This window comes from Pleurodeles waltl, chromosome 3_1 (assembly GCF_031143425.1).
Source record: "Pleurodeles waltl isolate 20211129_DDA chromosome 3_1, aPleWal1.hap1.20221129, whole genome shotgun sequence".
Classification (NCBI taxonomy): domain Eukaryota; kingdom Metazoa; phylum Chordata; class Amphibia; order Caudata; family Salamandridae; genus Pleurodeles; species Pleurodeles waltl.
The window spans coordinates 1,626,795,163-1,626,816,188 of NC_090440.1; the positions used below are offsets into that span (position 1 = coordinate 1,626,795,163).

General features: G+C 41.5%; 1 protein-coding gene across 1 annotated transcript in view; it reads left to right on the forward strand.

Moving 5' to 3' along the window:
• NOSTRIN (nitric oxide synthase trafficking) overlaps positions 1 to 16,290 on the forward strand; it is a 554,795-nt gene extending 538,505 nt beyond the window's left edge. The window contains exons 17-18 of the mRNA XM_069221364.1: positions 5,040 to 5,123; positions 15,848 to 16,290. Coding sequence (XP_069077465.1) covers positions 5,040 to 5,123; positions 15,848 to 15,972 — 209 coding nt within the window. The 3' untranslated portion in view covers positions 15,973 to 16,290. The remainder of the gene's footprint in view (positions 1 to 5,039; positions 5,124 to 15,847) is intronic.
• The last annotated feature ends 4,736 nt before the right edge of the window (positions 16,291 to 21,026 follow it).

Here is a 21,026-nt window from a genome sequence, read left to right on the forward strand (position 1 = left end):
CTCCCGAGCCACATTAGGCTCCCGGGACCCCACCCCCTAGTGTCCTATGTGTTTTCAAGGGGAAGGAGGGCAAGTGGCACTCTTTCCTGAGCCTTATTAGGCCCCAGGGAGCCCACCCCAGGGTTGAAACTTGCAAAACAAAAGGAGGGATGGTGCAACCCCCCCCTCCCCGAGTCTCTTTAGGCGCTGAGGAGCCCACCCACTGGGCTTTTTTTAGTTCAAGGGGGGGCTGTGTTTACCCCCTCCCCAAGCCTTATTAAGCCCTGGGGTCCCGTCTTCCCCAGGGCCTTTTTTGACCAAAGGGGAGGGGTGTGGCCCTTCTCCTAGAGTCTTATTAGGCCCTGAGGACCCCATCTCCCATGGCTGTTTTTTTTTTATTAAAGGGGAGGGGGACATGTGCCCCCATCCTCTAATCTCATCAGGCCCAGAGTTGGGGAGGGGGCCATGTGGCTCCCCTCCACAAGCCTTATTAGGACCTGGGAACCCCAAACCCCAGGGCCATTACTTAAAATGATGGGGAAGGTCTGCTGACCTCCCCCTCCAAGCGGTTTTCACCCAGAAATCCCATCTCTTGCGCCTGCATTACTTAAAGGTGGGTACCCTGGTGCCCACTCAGGGCACCCACTGTACACTCACTGTGGGACCAAGACAGGAGACCCAAGGCCCCAGTTGCACCAGCCAGCTCCCTGCATGCAACTGAGGACAAGGAAATAGATAAAAAATCTGCTTCCAGCTGACAGGAGCATTTTCAAAGCTCCTGCCTGCTGGGAGCAGACTTTGGCCCTCATTTTGATATCTGTGGTAAAAACCGCTTACTGCCGTGGTGACGGCTGCCAAAAGACCATCGCCGCAGCTACCAGCCATCTGCCATATCATGACCAGAGCCAGATTTCCGCCACAAGAATGGTGAAAATCCGGCTGTGGCCATGCTGGCGGATGTCGGTAAGGTGTGGCAGCAGCGCCACACCAGTAGACCACCGTATTATGACCAATAATACGGCCTGGCAGTGTTCTGCCTTTTTTGCAAATGGGTTACTACTTCAAATTGCTCGCTCAGCCATTCCTCCCCAGTGAAGCTTCATGACAACAATCATGAACATTTTTACCTTTATCCCAAACATGTATCCAATCGCATGTTCAGAAAGCGTAATACTCCTTTCCCTATCTCTGGTGAGGATGCTGGACACCGCACCAGCTAATGGGATGAGATAGGAGTCCCACATTTGTATGCCAACTTTGCAAAACTGTTACACAAAGTTCGAAGCAATAGTGAACTTTTCAGCAGCCATCTTAAACCTGATACCAGCACACTGTTACCAAAGCATGTTTACCCTTTTTGATTTTACGATCTTCTGTGCCCCTGCAGTTTCATAGTTTCATATTTATTATGCTTGTGATGACCCTTCTTGAATGGGCTTTGATCTTTAATTATATATATATATATATATATTTATATATATATATATACATATATATATATATATATATATATATATATATATATATATATATATATATATATATATATATATATAATAGAAAATAATAAAATAGTAACAATAGAGGTTAATGATATACATTAATCTTGGGAATACAGCAAAATCTGAATCTGGTAACTGTAACACGGTTAAAAACATGTACACATTTCAATGGATCATTAGCAGGCTAACTGTGCACTTCAAGAGAAAAATTTGAAAGATATGAAGAAGCTACAAAGGAAAAGCTACCAGATTGTGATTACAAGGCAGCTCAAACTAGCAAATGCATCTGAATGAAGATACCTAATGAGGGAAACGCTGCACCAGAAGTATATCTGAATGCCAGAGATACAGTTTGTATCATCACATTTGAAACAATTGTTGAGAAACTTGAAACTGAGATGAGAGATTTTAGTTTCTGAATGATGTCCCACATAATGACACTTCATCATCTACTGAAATTGAAAGGTATTCTCAGTGCTGTCAAAAGCTATTTGATGCTTACCCATAGGATTTGAACATTAATTTCTCAGCTGTGCTTCAGCAGTTTCACTCATATGTGCATCATAAGTTCAGTGCAACAAAACGTAGTCATGCTGAACTTTAAAAAATAATTGTAGAAGACAATATTGAGTGTGCTTTTCCAAATGTAGGTATTTGCTTTGGTATATTTTTAACATTAATGGTCACAAATTGCTCAACTGAGCGTTCATTTTCTCAGTTGCAGAATGTTGAAAATCTCAACAGAACAACTGTGCAAGAAGGCAGGCTGGACGCTTTATCTCTATTAAGTATAGAAGCAGATGTGTTATGTAAGATTCGTTTTGAGGATCTGATCAAAGACTTTTCAATCAGAAAAAGTAGAAAAATAAAGTGGAAGTATAAAAAATAAACATTATTTTCCATCTTACTGTAAGTTTTGTTTCATGGTTTATTAATATTTATATTTTGAAGTCTTTTAAGTGCATAGGGCCTTTAAAGGTCGTAATATGGCCCTGTATATGTTTCAAGTCCTTTATATAACATTCCAGGAAAGGCTCAGCTGAGTTGAATGTAGCAAAAATATTAAATGTGAAACAAAAGAAGAGGTTGTACAGGTCGATACAGAAAGGACTGCAGTCAGTGGAAAGGGACTGTAGGAACAGACTCTTTGGTTGCAGTAGCCACTGGGTCAGATCAGCAACACAGGGAGATAGAAAGATGAGGGAGAAGGGCAAATGCAATGAGGATGGGACTATTTTGTACTGAGTTGTAGTCGTGAGCATGTTTTTAGTGTGAAATCAGGTGATTACAGACCAGGTTGGCTGAGTGTTTCACAATTTAAAATTCCAAATAAGTTATGTCCCTTCACCAAATACGGTGAAGCCTCTGTGAACTTACTGTTCTACCACGTAGCTGTTGGCAACTTCATCACATTCACAGATGATCATGCAATTTTAACATACTGTGATTATACTGACTGGCAGCCAGGAGGTGCTTCTCTATTTAGTTCCTTGTTAAAATTTCGGGTAGGTGAAGTTGTGAAGTCAGTTGACTTACAGCTTTGCAAAGTTCTCTAAAACTTTGAAAGCTCGCACAGCAGGAAAATTGCACACCTTTGTAAAAAAAAAACTCCTAGTCAGTGCAGCAGGTGGACTACTTTGCCCCCGCATGAAGCCCTCTCTCTCTAAAGGCCCCTGCTCAGGGACTGAAGGACCTCCCAAGGCCCCCATTCCAACCGCTAACCCACATTCTATGATGTCTCCTGGTCTGTATTACCCCACCTAAATAACAAGCAACTATTAGCAACTATTAACTGTGGTGCTCACATGGAGGTTTCCAACCACACTTTCCTGCTGCAGTATGTCCCATTTGCCCCTTTTGTAAGCTGAAAGGACTGTCACTTGTGCACATTATTGTCTTTTGTGTCTCCTTTGTCAAAATAAGATGTAGCCTGCTATTACTGGTTTTTAGAAGGTTGCAGGTAGGCCGAATTAGAGATTTGGGGCCAGATGTAGGAACTGTTTTGCGCCATGCAAAACGCGCACTGCGATGCACATTTCCATTTTGTGAGTCGTTACCGACTCGCAAAATGGGAATGCGACTCGCAGATAGGAAGGGGTGTTCCCCTTCCTATTTGCGAGTCACACCACGATGCAGAATTGCTTTGTGACTGTGAACGCGGTCGCAAAGCAATTCGCAGTTAGCACCCATGTGAAGTGGGTGCTAACTCATTCGCAAAAGGGAAGGTGTCCCCAGTTCTTTTGGTTTGTTGCCTGCCATAAGTGGTAGCCCAGCACCCAGTTTGCCTGTCAGCTACCCCTTTCCAGGGACATTTGTGGTCTGCTCTGAGAGCTCTACGTGTTTCTGAAAGATTTCCCCTTTGTACACACGTTTCTGAGTGATTGCCCCTTTGTATGTTTGGCACCTCAAAGTTTGATATACCTCCATCAAAGAGTCATGTCAATAAATGATCTCTAAGGCATTTAATCCCATGTATTGCAGGCAACCTTAAAACTATTGCTACTTTTTTATTTGCTTCCTGTTGTGGTGTTAGTGATTTGGCAACATTAGGTTTGCAAACATTCTATTAATAGCTTAGAGATACAAAGTCTGCAAGCTCCTCACTTGTGTGGTAGTGTTAAAGATAGTTCACATGCTGAACCTTATGTGGCTCTTTAGTAACTCCAATGTCAATGGAGTAGTTGACGTAGCTGATCTTTTTAGGAACAGTGTAGAGAACCACTCAGTGTTGGGTTGGTACTTGGAATTATCAAGCTACTCATGCAATTTAGGACAGCAAGCCTCAAATATGTGAACATAAAGAAAATGAATAAATTGTGCATCAAAAGTATTCTCTCTCACCCTCCCTTCAAAAGGTTTTACTCAACCAAACATCAAAGACCCTAAAGTTCCACAGGGCTTCTTTTCAGTCACCTTGAACAGTACAAGGGAACTGGTCATGGCATTGACCAACCGTGTAATATGTTCTTCATTAATCTTCAAATAGTTTTGTCTTTCATTCATGTGTAGTACCATCACAACACTATTGCTCCTAAAAGGCAAATGGCTAATATGTCTGCATCTCTCCCCCCTGTATGCTTATGAGCTTCACAGACTAGTTTGTAAAATGCAAGCCATCATAACATATACTTGGAGTAACTTCCATCCAGATTCCTCCAAATGTGTGGATAAGGAAGAAAGGAGTTGACAGGGAGACGCTCAACCATAGAAGCTACAGAGAAGCTACATATAAATGAGAGTATGTTTCAGGGCTTCTAATGTCATCAGTTAATTCACAGTGGTGCTCATCTTCCACCAAACTGTAACAATCCGCTAGGTGACTTATTTGTTCTTATTTTGGAACTATGTAGCAAAATTTATCTTGATTTATTTAAAGGTGGTCATTGATATTGATTGTTGGGCTGCTTCTATACATTTCCATATCTATGTAAATGTTTACTACACAGACTTTAATTATTGCTTGAACATTGTTCTTTGCCTCACCAATACTCAAAATATTTGTTTTAATGAGTACTTCACAAAATGTGGTAAATGTTTCAATCTGTTTTTTTTCATTAGGAGAAAGGGTTCTCTTGAATTTTTCCTGCAGAGCCGCGTATACATATCAAGCTCAAAGGGAAGATGAGCTTAGTTTCAAACAAGGTAAAGTATGTTCTTCAAAATGTGTTAAAATGTCGCTAATGTTGCTTTCAAATAAGATTTTCACTATGGTGAATTACTAAATATTTTTGTGTCAGGTGGCATACAACTCATCTGGTGTGTGTTTTAAAGCTTTTACTTGGCCATTTATGACACCACTTATACTATGGAAATATCATCAACAAAAGATTGTCCTACTGGAATATTGTGAACAAAATATAAATCATCAAAATATTGTGAAGGTAACAGTTTATTGTTTTAACTTGACATATATGTACCCACAAAATCACTCAAAGTCACCAGTAATGGTTATTGCTAGTAATTACAACTAGCTGCCTTAGGTAACTATAACTTGTGCCCTGCCATGCACAGCCTTGTCATCAATGATATTATTTTAAACGTTGCTAATGCTTTCAATGATGTTATAGAACATGTCATGAGTGATATAATAAGCGGGGTAATTGGTTGTTCATGGTGACAGCATGAGTTATAGTTACGTTACTTCATGAGTTATACTTACTAGAGAGTTATAAGAGCTAGAAGGGCAGGGTTTTCCTCCCCTAACCCATTATATAGTTTTTTTATTTTTTAAACTCAGGAGAGGGGACTAAGGGCCTGATTTACAGCTCCATCACAATGGTGACCTATATCCCATTTGTTGAAATTTAAATCTTATCAGATTTAATGGGATTTAGATTTCAGCGGAAGAGATATATGTCACTGTTGTGATGGAGTAACTCGTCCGTTGAGTTCTAAATCAAGCCAAAGGACTCCAAGTCCTGTAATAGCTGCTGCAACATTTTACTTCATGTTGCAGGCAGCCAATCAGAGTGCTCACTCCTGAGCCTGATAACTGTGGAAGCATATTGGCCCAAGAAAAGAAAGCCTCCTAGCCAATTAGAACACTTGATTTATTCGAATTGGGCTCAAGGGACTCTTGCAAGAGTCCCTTGAACCCAACAATTGAGACATACAGATATGTGTGCTTCCTAATATCTCATGTACTATTGAACAGATTTACGCCAAATTTAAAAAAGCATGTCTTCCCAGACTAAGATTAGGCTTCTTGCAAAATTTGGTGTAATTCCATTCAGCAGTTTTTGCTGTATTGCTGACTAAAGAAGTCCATGGAAAAAGGATTGCCCTGACACTTTCCATGTACAAAATGGGCAGGAAAAGAGCACTTTTTTCAATGTTTTATGAAGATTTGTCAAAAAGCAAAGATTAAAAGGATTAAAGTAACATCATAAGTAGATGAGTTTGTCAGTGACATTAACGTTTTGAACTAAACAATAACCATAGATATTCACCAGTTATATTTAGAAAAGTTAACTATAACCAGATTTACAAGGCCATAGTGCCTCTTAGCGCCACACTAGCCTCATTTTTTTACTCTATTGTGGTGTTAAGGAGGCCATTCTGCACGAGGCATAATGTATGAAGAGGGTCCTCCAGCACTGGGTTGCCCGTAAAAATGGCACAGAGAAATTTACAACATTTCACTGAGCCATTTGTAGCATACTTTTTAATGCCTGCTCAGAGCAGGTGTTAAAATGACGTGCCCATTACCTTCAATGAGCCTCCTTATACTTTGCAGGATTAGCGCTCAAATTTATGGCACTAATCCTGCAAAGTATCATAATTATGAAGCTATTGTTCTAACGTGCGTCTTGGTATGCCCTAATGTAAATACTGCGCATACATGGTATCATTAGTGGGGCACCGGGGGGCAAAGGAAAAGTGGCGCATCACAGCTGATTCACAAATGTCTTGTAAATTTGGCCCTAAGTATTGTAAGCAGCCTAGAGATAATAAACAGATCCATCTCAGCATGACAGTTTCTACTTAGCATAGTACACTGTGTGCTACCCTGTGTACAGGTGCTTGTTTTGCTTCAGAAGATGGGCTATATGTGAAGTTTTCAACCCAGTATGAGGGATGAAGGTAGTATGATCTTGGGTATTTTAAGTGAATAGTTACTGTTTGGACATGTTTTGCATAAAGTGTACCCTGTTCTTTGTAGTTAATCTTTAAAAAATAATTTGTGATGTATTTATCATGAGAGTTCCACTGTCTGCAAACAAATTGGTAGAGAGTAAACTCTCTCCATAGAGTAAAGAATGTCAACAGTGCACTCTTATCTATTTATATCCACTTCTTTTCTCACTGTAGGTTCAGTGACTCTCAGGGACTTTATACAGATAAAGACTGCCCATAGTAGGTTATTAGTTATGTAAAAGGACTTCAGTATCTGGAGAAACTTGGTTTTCCCTAAACAGTTGTATACAGATTAAACACACTGTGTGTAAAATAAGTTACCCTTTCATCTGTGGTTCACAGTCAAAATTAACTCAGCTACCCATAAAGTATAAAGTTGCACATAACACAAGCTTGCTTTATTTATAGGGGATGTATGTATGATAGCAGTAATGGTGCTTCATATTAATCTGAGATATTTTGCACTTTCATAGCTCTAATTGTATACCTATTTATAGAGCAATATGTACAAAAGAAGCTTGGGTGATTTCCACAGTGTCGCCATCAGTGATGTTATCAATGATGGTCATCAATGACATCATTTACGATATCATCAGTGATTCCACAAATGATGTCAAAAGAGCAAGTCATGAGTAATGGAAGGCATGAGCTCATTAGCAGTGTATGGAGTGGGCACAAGTTACAGTGAGCTCTACTAACTATAACTGGTGAATTTCTGTGTTTTTTTCTTATTTCAAAACATTACAGTTGTCACTGACATATTTACCTGACTACAACATCACTTAAAAGTTTTCTTTTTCAGTGAATTCCTATGGTTTTGATTAAACAAAAACAGATTCTTTTTATCTCATCTAACTGTAACATTACTTTAACCTTTGGCCTTTTCAGCGAATTTCTATTTTGTTTTAAAACAAATGCAGATCTTTAGGATATATATATATATATATATATATATATATATATATATATATATATATATATAGATAGATATAGATATAGATATATATATATAGATATATATATAGAGATATAGAGATATAGAGATAGAGATATAGAGATAGAGATAGAGATATAGAGATATAGAGATAGAGATATAGAGATATAGAGATATAGAGATATAGAGATAGAGATAGATATTTTCAAGGTAGGTAGATATGAAAATATCTATTCATCTGTATGGGCTTGTCTTCACAATATTATTTTGGTTCTCAAAGTTTACGGTACAAGATAATACAATACTTTGGTCTTCACTATTCTTACATACTACCCACATGCACACTTCTGTTTAGTACCTTTCTGGACGCATCATAAATGCTTTGGAATTCATGATCCTTTCTAAAGTGTTTTTGCCTTGAGTCTGTTAACATATCAACAGGTAAAAATTAGAATGACAAAGCCATGGATGTGACAGCAAATGCCACACAGCTCCTCAACAGGGCTTTGGTGAATTGTAGCCTTGATTACTGCATCCCTATCTAGCAGGGCATTTCCCACAACCTGCTTAGCAAACTGCAAATAATAAAAAGATGAATGGCTGATTGATCTTCTGTCATAAACAAAAATGTCTTCATCCCAACCAAGTTGTTATTGACTGATTCCCCCATCAGGATTACATTTAAAATTCTCACTTTAATCTACTAGGCAAACCAGAAATCAGATCATCTTCCATAAGAACTTATCACCAGCTATGTACTCATGATTCTCCTACTTCCAAACCTTTTGCGTTCTACAATTAAAAAAGATACTAAGAACAAATGAGTATGTTTTACACTATTGGGCCTGTCACTCTGAAACTTCAATCACAAAACTTAATTTCACCAACCGTGACCTCTTTCTTCAGGCCTTGTACATCTAAGCCATTCTTATCTTAGCCATCTTGAAGCTCTTGATGTGTCTGTGTATATATCACACAAAGCTCTAAAACATGGTGATGATATTAACAATAAGAATGATAATAGGAGGAAGAAGGAGAAACAGTAATAAAAACAATAGAGCCACTTCTAGGAATAATACCACAACTGCAACAACCACTACTACTACTACTACTACTACTACTACTACCACTATGAACAATCATAATAAATTATGAGAACAATAATAATAGTAGTAATAATAACAATAATAAAAACATTAGTACCATCCTATGAATACTACCAAGAACACTACTAATATCACTACTGCTAGTACTACTAATAATAATAAGAAGAATCACAACAATAATAATAATAATAAGAAGAAGAAGAAGAAGAAGAAGAAGAAGAAGAATTAAATAAAATAATGTTAATAATATCAGTAATAAAATATTTCCAAAGTAACTAATACTAACAACACCACTACTACTAACAAAAATAATGATAATATTAATAATAATCACAACAAAAACAACAATATTCATAACAACAATAAAAAAATAGTCCCACTAGTACAACTAACATCACTATTTATACCACTACTATTACTACTAATCATACTATTACTGATAATAATAAGAAGAATGTACAAAATAATAGTGTAGCGAGGACTGCAGATTGTAGAGAAGGAAATACATTTTGCTTGCCTCAATTCAGATAGCTGTTTGAGACGATGGGGGGAAAGGGCAATAAAACGGTGGACATGTACATTTTGTTCCAAATCTGGGTACCCAAAGAAGATACGGAACAGATGATGAATAGAAAGGTGGACGGCAGACTCCAATAAAGTCTCTTCTCTTGTTACAAAAACATGGCAGACGGTAAAAACTCAAACCAACCAACAAAATAGAACTTCTTCCCCATCCAAAAACAAACATTGGCAATGCCAATAGGTCTGACTTTAAAGGAATGGTGTGTGGTAATGTGAGCCATTAGATATCTTCTGCATTACTCATTAACCTTAGAGTCTGGAGTAGTATGCTACTTCCTGTACAGTGCTGCAACGCTCTATCAGGGGTAGTAAGCATAATAGAAATACAATTACAATTACAAGTAAATAGCACAGTAATGAATATGTAATTTTTGTGCAAGCAAAGAACTGTAGAGTAATATTTCTGAAGATTAAAAGGTTGGGAGACAGTTGCACTTTCGTGCCAGACATAAAAATTCATGTAGGTTATTCACTGCCCTACTCCCATATATACTGCTGCCAGAGAAAGACAAACACTATAAAAAAACTAGCTATCTAAGACACCTTTAGAGCATTACAATGTCAGGTGCCAAAGTCAGCCAGCTGCATAACTAAACAAAATTATCACAGCGGCAAGTACTAGTGTCATGTGGGGAAGCACACAACTTCTTCCCGATCAAAACATGTACTCATGGGTCCCAATATATAGGCAGAGCCAAAGCAGCTCTCCTGGTGATACTCACATTGTTCTCTGGTGGGAGCTGCACTGTCAGGCCAGACCATGCTTACAGAACCTAAATACGGTCATAGTGTAGAGGCTGTCATGTTCAAACAATAAAGTATTTTTGCTAAGACACTAAAATCAATAAACTAAACTTGCAGTTTCTGAACTAAAAAGCTAAAGAGAAAATGAACGGAAACGGTAGTTGTTAGAAATTGAGTTTCTAGTTAGCTAGGGCATGCACCTATGCCAGGCAGAACCCACCCACTCTAATCAGGGCAAGATAACATGTAAGGCAATATGTAAGCGTTTGCACAACATACTCAACACACATGACACACTGTCCCCACCACAAGGGAAACACAACACCAAGTTATATAGAAATGAACTGTATTGTACTCAACATAATTAGACCAAACACAATAACACAGTAATACTCTGCTACTCAAGCAGCTGTCAGAATGTTACAGAACTGCAGAAAACAGCCGTAGTCACACATAACACACTGGTTACTTATTATTCTGCAACGTAAGCAGTAGTCAGGAATCACATTGCTAAAGAAATGTACTTGTCATAAAAATATCATAAATGCCCATACCAGGAACATTAGAAAGCATATGGCAAGTCATAAAAACATATTAGCGTAGAATACCCATAACAAGGAACATCAGCACACATATGTCACATTATACCAGAAACAGGTTAGCATAATAATTCCAGCAAGTCCATAAGAGAAACATCAGGAAAGGGTATTGTCCCTAAAAAGTACCTGTTTTTGGTAGAAATGGCACCTCTAGTGCAGTAAAGTACAACAAGCCCCCCCCCCCACGGCGCTCCTCTCATTAAAACGGGGGCCTTGTGGTGATTTTGGGGAGGTGAGGGGTAGACACGCACCCCTCTCTGATTTTTACTTCAGGCCCCTCCTGAGGGCTGTTCTCACTGGGGAATCCCACCCCCAGCAACCACAGCCCATCCGAAGGGGGGGGGGGGGCAAAGCCTCAACAAACAATAAGGGGTCACAGAGGGGACCTTGCAGTGCGAGGGCCTCCAGTGAGGCTTTCACCCCGCCCGTGGTCTCCAGAATAACAATCTAACACTGGGCTAATTCGCCCACACCCAGTCTCGTGTGCGAGTCAGCTGCAGCCCACCAGGGCCACACCGGTGATCAGGCACCAAAGTGGAAGCCTGCCTGTGCCCTGGGGGTGCTCCTCGGAGTGTGCTTCATCCCGGGGGCACGCTAAGAGTGCACTCACTCTTCTCTTAGCTTCAGTGGTGCCCCGGGGGTCCCAGAGACAACGCATCTCCGGCGCCCTTCAAATTGACAATGCACGGGTCGCAGCGGTGATTCGGACAGTGACAGAGTGCTTTACAAAGTGCCAGACGTAGACGGAAGTGCTTCACAAGGCACTTTAAGCAACAAAATAGGGCGCTCACAGGGCACTAAGCTGTGTAAATGGAAAGCGCTATCAAGGTGCTTTATCAGAAAAAGAGAAGCTCTCCTCATGCGCTTCAAGCAGTTGCAGGGTTCAGGGGCCACAGCACCTCACCCTTAGGGGACACACCAAAATGGAGCACCAAGGAGCAGGCCAGCACAAGGTGGATGCAGGCAGGTGGAACAACCTCCAAGTGACCAGGCAGGTTGCAGGTCAGCGCAGCAGCAGTCCAAGGCGGTTCCTGGGGAGTCCCTTCTGCAGCATTCTGTGTCCAGTTACAGGTAAGTTTCAGTTCCAAGGTGTCTCCAAATTGTCTGGAAAAATACCCTGTACTTATACTCAGTTTTGAAAAGGTTTAACAAAGGTAAAGTTAGATTTAACATTACTATTTTAGAAATGCCACTTTTAGAAAGTGGGCATTTCTCTGCCTGTACTGCTGTGCATGCCTTGCGGCCTGTCTCCAATACATGTCTGGGTTGGGTGACAACTACACTTTGTACATTCCCTCTAGACAGCCACAAACACAGGAAGGGTGGGTGTGACAGAGAACTCATCTGCATTCATTGGCATTCTGATAGCCCTCCCTGGGTAGGGAGAGGAGGGGAAACTAACATACCTGAGAAGGTAGTGCCTGTCCCCACACAAAGCGCTGCTTACCCCCGCTGATAGTCTGGAGCCAGGTCTTGTTAGAAAGGACTGCTGTCTACTTCAAAGGCCCTTCTTTGACGTCACCCCTACTGCAAAGGCACATTTGGATGTAAGAACAGGGTATTGTGTTAAGTAGAAACTGTCATGCTGAGATGGTTCTGTCTATGAACTCAAGGCTGCCTACCAATTCAGTACACTACTGGACCTGTGAAAACCTCTGCCAGGAGTAAGGACTGCTATGCTACAAGGATTGGCACTCAGCTGGACTGCTGCCCTGGGTGGACCGCTTTCTGCTTTGATGAGTTGCCCTGCTGCCTGATAATCTCTGCCCTGCTGAGGACAAGGACTGGACCCTTCTCATCTGAACCCAGAGTGACTCTAAGGGCTTGTTGGCTTTCCCCCTGTTCTTCTGCAGTCTCAGGGACATCAAAGACTGCCTGCACCATGCAGCCAGCTCATGGACTCTGTCTACTTTGAGTCATGCTCTGCCAATGGTGCCAATCCAGTCCTGGACCATTGGAAGTGAATATCTGTGCTGCAACTGGAGAAAACCAAGGCATCTACAAAGTTGCGCCAATCGGAACGGGCTCATTTCCATTCAACACCGACACATCGCTGCTGCTACCTGAGCCTTGGACCATGCATTGCTGAGTGCAAGACTCATCATCCCCTGAGTCCGACGCATTACCAACTTTGCGCGATGCTTTGCTTTGTGCTGAAAGCGTTTTCACCAGTACAGCGGTTCGACAGTGAAGCATCAGCTTGATGCCCATCAGTGCCTGATCTTCTGCACATCATGGACGCTGCTCAGCTCACAACTGATGCATCACCTACATCTCTGAAATCTACAGCGATGTATCTCCTCTTCTGCTCCATGCATCTAGTCTTCCATCCAAGGTACTTTTTCAGTAGGCCCTGTGTGAGTCCTGTAGTCGGCCTGCCCTCTATTGTCGTTGGCCTGAACTTTGTATTTACCCCAGTGTAGCATAACCTCAAGTAATCTCTAAGCGCTACTGACTTCTAGGCACTACTTTGTAGGGTCGAGCCTGCGTTGCATGCGCTCGCGCATGCGTTTCGCAGGGAGACTCTTTTGTATTTATAAAAGGGCTTGGAGCCCTGTCAACTTCACATCAGTGTTTTTTATTGGTTGGTGGGCTTCCCTGATAAAATCTGCTTGCTTTCATTAGTCGAAGGCACGCATATGGCATTCCTTTTCCGGTGGCTAGCCCTCCTCCAGCGCAGCGACCAAGTACAGAAAACATGCGAGGCTCGCTGTTTTCCATCGGGCTCATGGACTTTTTTTCCTCTAATTTACGAGCCCGATCTCGCTTGGCAGAAGGCGAGCGCTTTACGTACTTGATTTAACTTTTTCGGGTTATGTGCATAAATGCACTTTTGCCCGATAGGTGAAAAGTCGGGTTAGGAGTATACAATGCGAACAGCTCTAACATGAGCAGACGCGAGACCCGATGCATTGTAAATGCTTGTTAGTTTATGCTTTAGAAATTCATAACCCTGCCTCTAATGGTTGGATTTTTGTCATTTTGGTCTTGTTTTACTCATAAAAGTATAATCTATTCTTCTATTCGCCCTGTTTGGTGGTATTTTCATTTTGTTACAGTGTGTGTGTGTCTGTGGGTGCGTGTGTGTGTTTTGTGTGTGTGTTGCACAAAAAAAGGTTGCACATTGCCTCTTTAGATAAGCCTGACTGCTGTGTGTCAAGCTAACACAGGGTAAGCACATGTTTTCTCTAAGTGTGTATCTAGCTTGCCCTGACTGGTGGTTTCTGCTTGTACAGGGTGTATACTCTGACAACCAGAAACCCAAGTTCTCAAAGAGATGATTGTACACCAAAAATGGAATAACCTATGACGACACGTAGATATAATAAACTTTTTTTAATGGGGACCATTTACTTTTTTTAATGGGGACCATTTCCTCGCCAGACTACATATTACATACAATTTTGCACATGTACTAAAAAGACAGCAAATACAATATGCAACAGTTTTACTACTTCTGCAATAGATAAAGCTATAGCATTTTCCCCCAAATAAAATATTTGGCTCATAGAAAAATTGCAAAACTGATGCAGCACTATTTGGAGCTTCTTTCTACAACAAAGGGTGCAAATCCTATTTGACAGATACAGCTAAGTTTGAAAAAAACATCCATTTCATGAAGAAAATAGAAAGTTAGTATGCCAGCAGTTGTTATAATTGGTGTATCAAGGTTAATTGCAAATCAGGGTTTCTTAGTTACCACTGTGCTATGGCATATGAAAACTGTGCGAGAACATGAGGGCCTTATCACAATTGGCTTTTCTGGCATAGCAGAGTGTAGAGCACCTGTCCTATGCGCCAGGAGGGTGTAAAGTGAATTTGTGTAATCTAATATTTCTATTAGATAGTGATTTGTTTTCCAATAGTAGGGTTTGGGAACAAAGTACAATGTTTGCATCTTTCTATTTCTGAGCTTTGCTATCTGAAAATAAAGCACTAATGGGCACAGTTACATCCAATGCATGGCCAAAAGTGCTGCATCGCCTAAGGAGAAGAGTGCAGGACTGCATCTTATCTTTAAAGTAATGTCACTCCCCTCCTCTTTCGCGAGCCCCTGCGCGCAATCAGGCTGTTGGGCACCACACACACACACAACATACACCTTTGTACCACAGTGAAGTAGAGTATTGTGTGAGTCTAGTATATGTTTCGTACTGAAAGGGTAACCTTCCAGTGCAAAATATTATGCTTTGGCAACTTTTCCTCCATTGTATGTGTGCTTTACAGTGCATCACACATTCAAACCTGGAAAAGGAAGGAGTAATAAAAGCATTTCTCCCTAATAGCGCCATTTTCAAAAGAGCATTATTTGTTGATGCAAAACATTGTCTACCTTTTTTAATAGAGTTTTGCATCAATAACCATGAATTGTTGTATGGGAATGCCCATGCACCACCCATAGAACGCCTCCTTGGCACTCAGTATCGTAAGGCAGTGCTCGCCGTTGTATTTGTGCTACTTTCAAGTGAATTTCCAGCACAAAACTTGCTTTGTGCTGGAAAGTAAACTGGGGAAAAAATGATTTTGCATCTATTTGTGTTTCTTTTGTGATGCAAACATGGCGCTAAACCTATGTAAATGTATCCCTAAATTAGAAAAATATTGGGTCAATTGAGTTCTCTTTACAACCTGCAAATGCATATACGGGCACATGGCTCTGCCTAGCACTGAAAGGCCTATTATGATACAACTTTTGAGACTGCTTTTAATTTCTTCATAAAGCACAAATTCTCTGGTAAACCCACCTTTTGTTTTTTTCAACAGGTGATTCTGTGATTGTGGAGCAACAAAATGATAATGGCTGGTGGTATGGGACTTCTAATGAGAAGGAGGGTTACTTCCCCTCTACCTACGTAGAGAAGTGCCAAGACGACTCATCGCAAATATAGAGAAACATTCATACAGCATTTATTAAGCTCTTATGATGCTTGAAAGAGAAAACACCGGATCGTGCGATTACTGCGGCCTGGTTGATTAATTGGGTTATTCTATTAAATGTCCACTTGAAACTTCAGATGTTTATATCATAGATTCCTAATGTGCTGTTGACCGTTTTTAGCAGCGCATTGTCTGCTCTTGTCATAGAAACTAAATCTGAAAGTCCTAAAACATGTTTATTACTGTGCAGTTTTGCATTACTTTGCCGTCAACCCATCCATGAACACAAAACAGACAATAAAAAATTCAAATTTACATTCATTTTAAAATGTTGGTGGTAGTAGCGAATTGAATTGTGGGAGCATTTTTTGCTTTTGTATCAGAACACTAAAAAATCGATTCAAAGCGATATGTATGTTTTCAAAAGTATTTTTAATTTCAACAAAAGCTTTTGCAAATGTTTATATAAAATGTACATTTTCAGAGAAGTGTCAACATTATACAGAATGATACACCTGATGAGAAAAACATTGAAGCAATTCAACACCTTCTGAGATGTTCTTACAGTTTATGAAGAGAAACAATGTGAAACACCATTGTTCATCGGGATAAGATTAACTAAAAGCTATTAGGCGAAAAGGCAAACAGCGGAAAATTCAATAGGCCTGGTGCTGGCTGACAGCCTTTTGGCTTTGTGATACTTTTAAGTTCACTTCTCCTTAATTCTCCAATAATAGTCCTATGGGTGTGTGTGTATGGATGGTGGTGTATTACATGATATTTTTGTGCGACCTTACTTTGTAATACACTCACAAAACCATCTTGGGTCAGTTTGGCAAGGTTAAACAAACTGGTGTAAAGCATTTAGAAGCACCAAACAATGAAATACGAAAGTCACACAACACAGAAGAAAACCAATACCAGTTTATGAAAACACATTCTATTTTTTATGATTTTTGAGATACCAAGATGAGCAAAGTCAACCAGAGCATTCTAGAGATACAGATTTTCTAAGTAAAAAGTAAATCTCAGTTTTTAAGTCCAAAGGGCAAACATGCATTGGTAACAGTAAAGTTGGTAAACTATTGAAAAGTTTGAAAGAGTTGTGTTTGGCTATTCCGGCCCAGACTGGTAGACCAATTCTGACAGGAAGAAGGTCAGGAGGGGGCAATAAGGAGTATTTGGAGAGTTACCTGGAGGATGCAGAAGGATGGAAGATGCTGAAAGCATTGTGCAGTCAACCAGGGTCTTTGTGAGGTATTTCTCAGTCTGCGTTTAAGGTGGGGTAACTTTGGCCACTGGGCACTGAGTCCCTCAAAGTCATCTTTGAGCCAGTAGAAGGCCAGCAGTGGCTGATCTACCAATCTCTGGTCACAGAGGGTCTTGCAGTATCCTTTGGTGAAAGCTAGTATCAATCTCCCGAGTCTAGCAGACAGAGATGCAACTGTTGAGTACACAGTGGAGGTCTTCTTGGCTGCATGACAGTGGTCAGTGGTGATTCCCTGCCAGTGACTACTTTCTAGCCAGGACGGGCAACTTCAGCTTTTGTGGCCAAAGTGCTGGAATAGGGGGACAGTAGACTGACCCTTGGAATCACTATTTCAGTCTGTGACTCAGGAGGAACTTTTCCTCAAGCCAGGCACCATAGGTGCAGTGCTTTTTTTTGCTCGCCTAAGGGGAAGTGGGTGCAGTCCAGCAGTTGGTGCAGCTTCTCTTGCCAGGTCCATTTGTCAGCAAAGCAGTCCTTCAGTCCTCTCTCTAGTCCAGATGTGATCCGACATTCAAGGTTCCAAGGGTGTCATATTTATGCCCACAAAGTGCCATGGGAGATGATGTGGTCACTAGCCAATGGGCTACCAGGATCTCTCCAGCCCTGTGACAACTTCTGGGTCTGTGTGACATCTAGAAATCCCAGAGTGCATTGATGTGGCCACTGTCAAAATGTCTGAATGCTTTCATAATTGTTGGGAGCATGGTAGAGGTGTGGCTAACTGTGGGCTACATCCCCATGAAAAAACAGTTTGGTAATGGGTTCCCCTCTCTGCTACCACCACCAGCCTGTCTACCTGAACAAAGGGGCAGGCCTACACGAGTATGATTGCCATTTGCCCATCAAAGGCAGCTTCTCCTTTGAAGCTTGCCCTTTGGGCCATCGCCCTCTTTGACCTCCTGCAGGGAGGAGGTAATACCTCACTCTGTGGCAGGCCTCTATTGTTCTCAAGCCTAGGAGATGTTCATCCTCCTGCCAAGAAAGGCAGAAGGCTGTCTGGTGACCAGCAACTATGAAAGGCCACAGGATAAACTTGACAACAGAATGGCAACTTTCTAAATGTTGCCCTTAAAAAACCTTTAATTTCAAATTGGGCATCAAGTCGGGATTAATGCCACAATTCATTTGACATTTTGAAGTACCCATTTCATTGGTCCCATTCAGAAGTTAGCAGGGCTGAGTTATTAGCCTGTAATTCCGTACTAGCCAATGGGGCTATTAACCTTTCCACACTAAAAACAACAATTTGGAAGTTTTCCTGTTAGGACATATTAATGTATATATCCCACTTAATAATATACAGCTTCTTGTTTTAGGGCTCGCTGGGCCTTCCTCAGGGGAGCCGTATATTGTACAGGGAATGGGTGACTTTGCCATTGGTTTAAACTGCAAAGTCAAACTAGGAGTTTTAAAACTGCTCTTCAAGGCTGCAGTGGCAGGCGGAATCAATTTGTGGCCCATTTACAAGACCCTTGTGCCACAGGAGCGTCACTATTGTGACACTCTGGTGGCGCTGTGTCCCCATCCATATTGGCAAGGCCACGGTAACCCACTTTTCTTGGCTTAATGCAGCCTTGTAAATATGGGATTCTGTGAAGAGGTTTTCTGTGGCAAAAGGGCATGCAATGAGTATTACTGTGGGTGTACCCATGCAACACTTATTGCTTTTTGACACTGCCCCGGATTTACAAGGAAACGTAAACCGGAGGCACCACCTAAAACAAATGCCTCTCCAGGGGCAGCGGTAGAGTGGTGCAACGAGGAGAAATACTTTTATTTCTCCTCATTTTTTGCTCTTTCTATGTATGCTGCATTCTTCAGCACACATAGAAGGAGCGAACCATCATTAATGATTGTTTTTGTGCAGGACTGTGTCCCTTCCCACACGTAAACAATCACCCCCACAACGCAGGCATCCTTGCACCATGGCTCAAGTGTGGCTGCATTGGCGGAGGCAGCTGATTTAGTGCCAGCGCAGGGGAAAACACAGGGACGTGCTGTATTCTGGTAAATACGTGCATTCCTGCGTTTTGGAAATGACGCAGCTCAGCACAGCAAAATTGCTCGAGGCACCGCACTGCACTATTTCCTCATAAATGAGATGCCTAGTACTTTGTCACATGCAGGATGGGACAATCAGTGCTGCAGCCCTGAGTGGACACTCTAACCTACATTCCCTGTGTAACCTTGGTACCATATAGTAGGGACTTCTAAGTAAGCCAGCTGATACCAACTGGGGCTAGCCAATTCAACATACATTTTTGTAATGGATTAGAACACTGGCACTAAAGTCTAGTTAGCAGGCCTTAGGGCACTCTTAGAGTTGAAAAAAGCAGCAGCATTAGTCCAAAACTTTGGGGCCTAGCATGCAGAAAGAGGCATTTCCATACAGGGAGCTAGATCGCTTTATCACATATTAATCAGTCAAATACTGTAATCATGATGTGTTTCTAGTCTTAGTACTTATAAAAAAGGAATATATGTTTCTGTTTATATATAACATCTGCTTATTCAGAGGTGTTATATGGATTTCATCACATCTTTGGTGGCTGTAAGTACATCAAATTCAGTTTCTTTGTTTATTTTGAACACTTTAAATCAGATCCGTAATCCATGTATTCATTCTTTCAATTTATCGGCAGTCATTTAAGTAATCGTTAGCAATTGTTTAGTAAGTCAGCTAGCAGGACAAACTCACTTCTTCTTCTTCAGGACTGTACTACCACTATGTTGACATAGTTTCAGAATACTATTCATTCGGCTCTTATAAATGAGAAACACAAACAATATGAAATACAGAAATATCTATCTATCTTCTGTTAGCCTATCTAATGCTGCACCAAAGAACAAAGAGCAAGTGTTTAATCAAACCTACCTCTTTGAATACAATAAAACACTATTTTTCCATACTTGTACTAAACTTTGTAACACTCATTAGAAATATTGCAATATTGTTAGAGTAGATAAAGACCTTAACTAACTTTCCGAAAAACAGAAACCTTGAAGGCTGTACTCATCTCCAATGACACCCAGCAATACATTATCATAGAACCTAACAGTTGTTTACCTGAACAACTGAAAGGATAGGTTCGATGTAACAATTGTATATGGTGTAAAGTTGTGACTGATAAAACCAACACCTTTTCAAACTTTGAAAATTCTAGAGTTTTCCAATTCTGGAGTTTTATCAATTTCAACATAACCGTTTGTGCATATTTAAATACAAGGATCTGTAAAAAAGCAATATATAGGGGGTCATTCTGACCTTGGAGGTCCATGACCGCCATGGCGGAGTGCGGCGGAAGCACCGGCAACAGGCTGGCGGTGCTTCCTGGGCGATTCTGACCGCGGCGGTAAAGCCGCGGTCGGAAAAGGGGAGCCGGCGGTTTCCCACCGGTTTCCCGCTGTCCCAGGGAACCCGCCATGGCGGCGCTGTTTGCAGCACCGCCATGGGGATTCCGACCCCCTTCCCGCCAGCCTGTTTCTGGCGGTGTCCACCGCCAGAACCAGGATGGCGGGAACGGGTGCCGTGGGGCCCCTGGGGGCCCCTGCACTGCCCTTGCCACTGGCATGGGCAGTGCAGGGGCCCCCTAACAGGGCCCCACAAAGATTTTCACTGTCTGCTTTGCAGACAGTGAAAGTCGCGACGGGTGCCACTGCACCCGTCGCACCCCTTCAACTCCGCCGGCTCCATTCCGAGCCGGCTTCATTGTTGAAGGGGCTGTCCCGCTGGGCCGGCCGGCGGTCTTCTGGCGGTCGCTCGCCGGCCCAGCGGGAAAGCCGGAATGGCCGCCG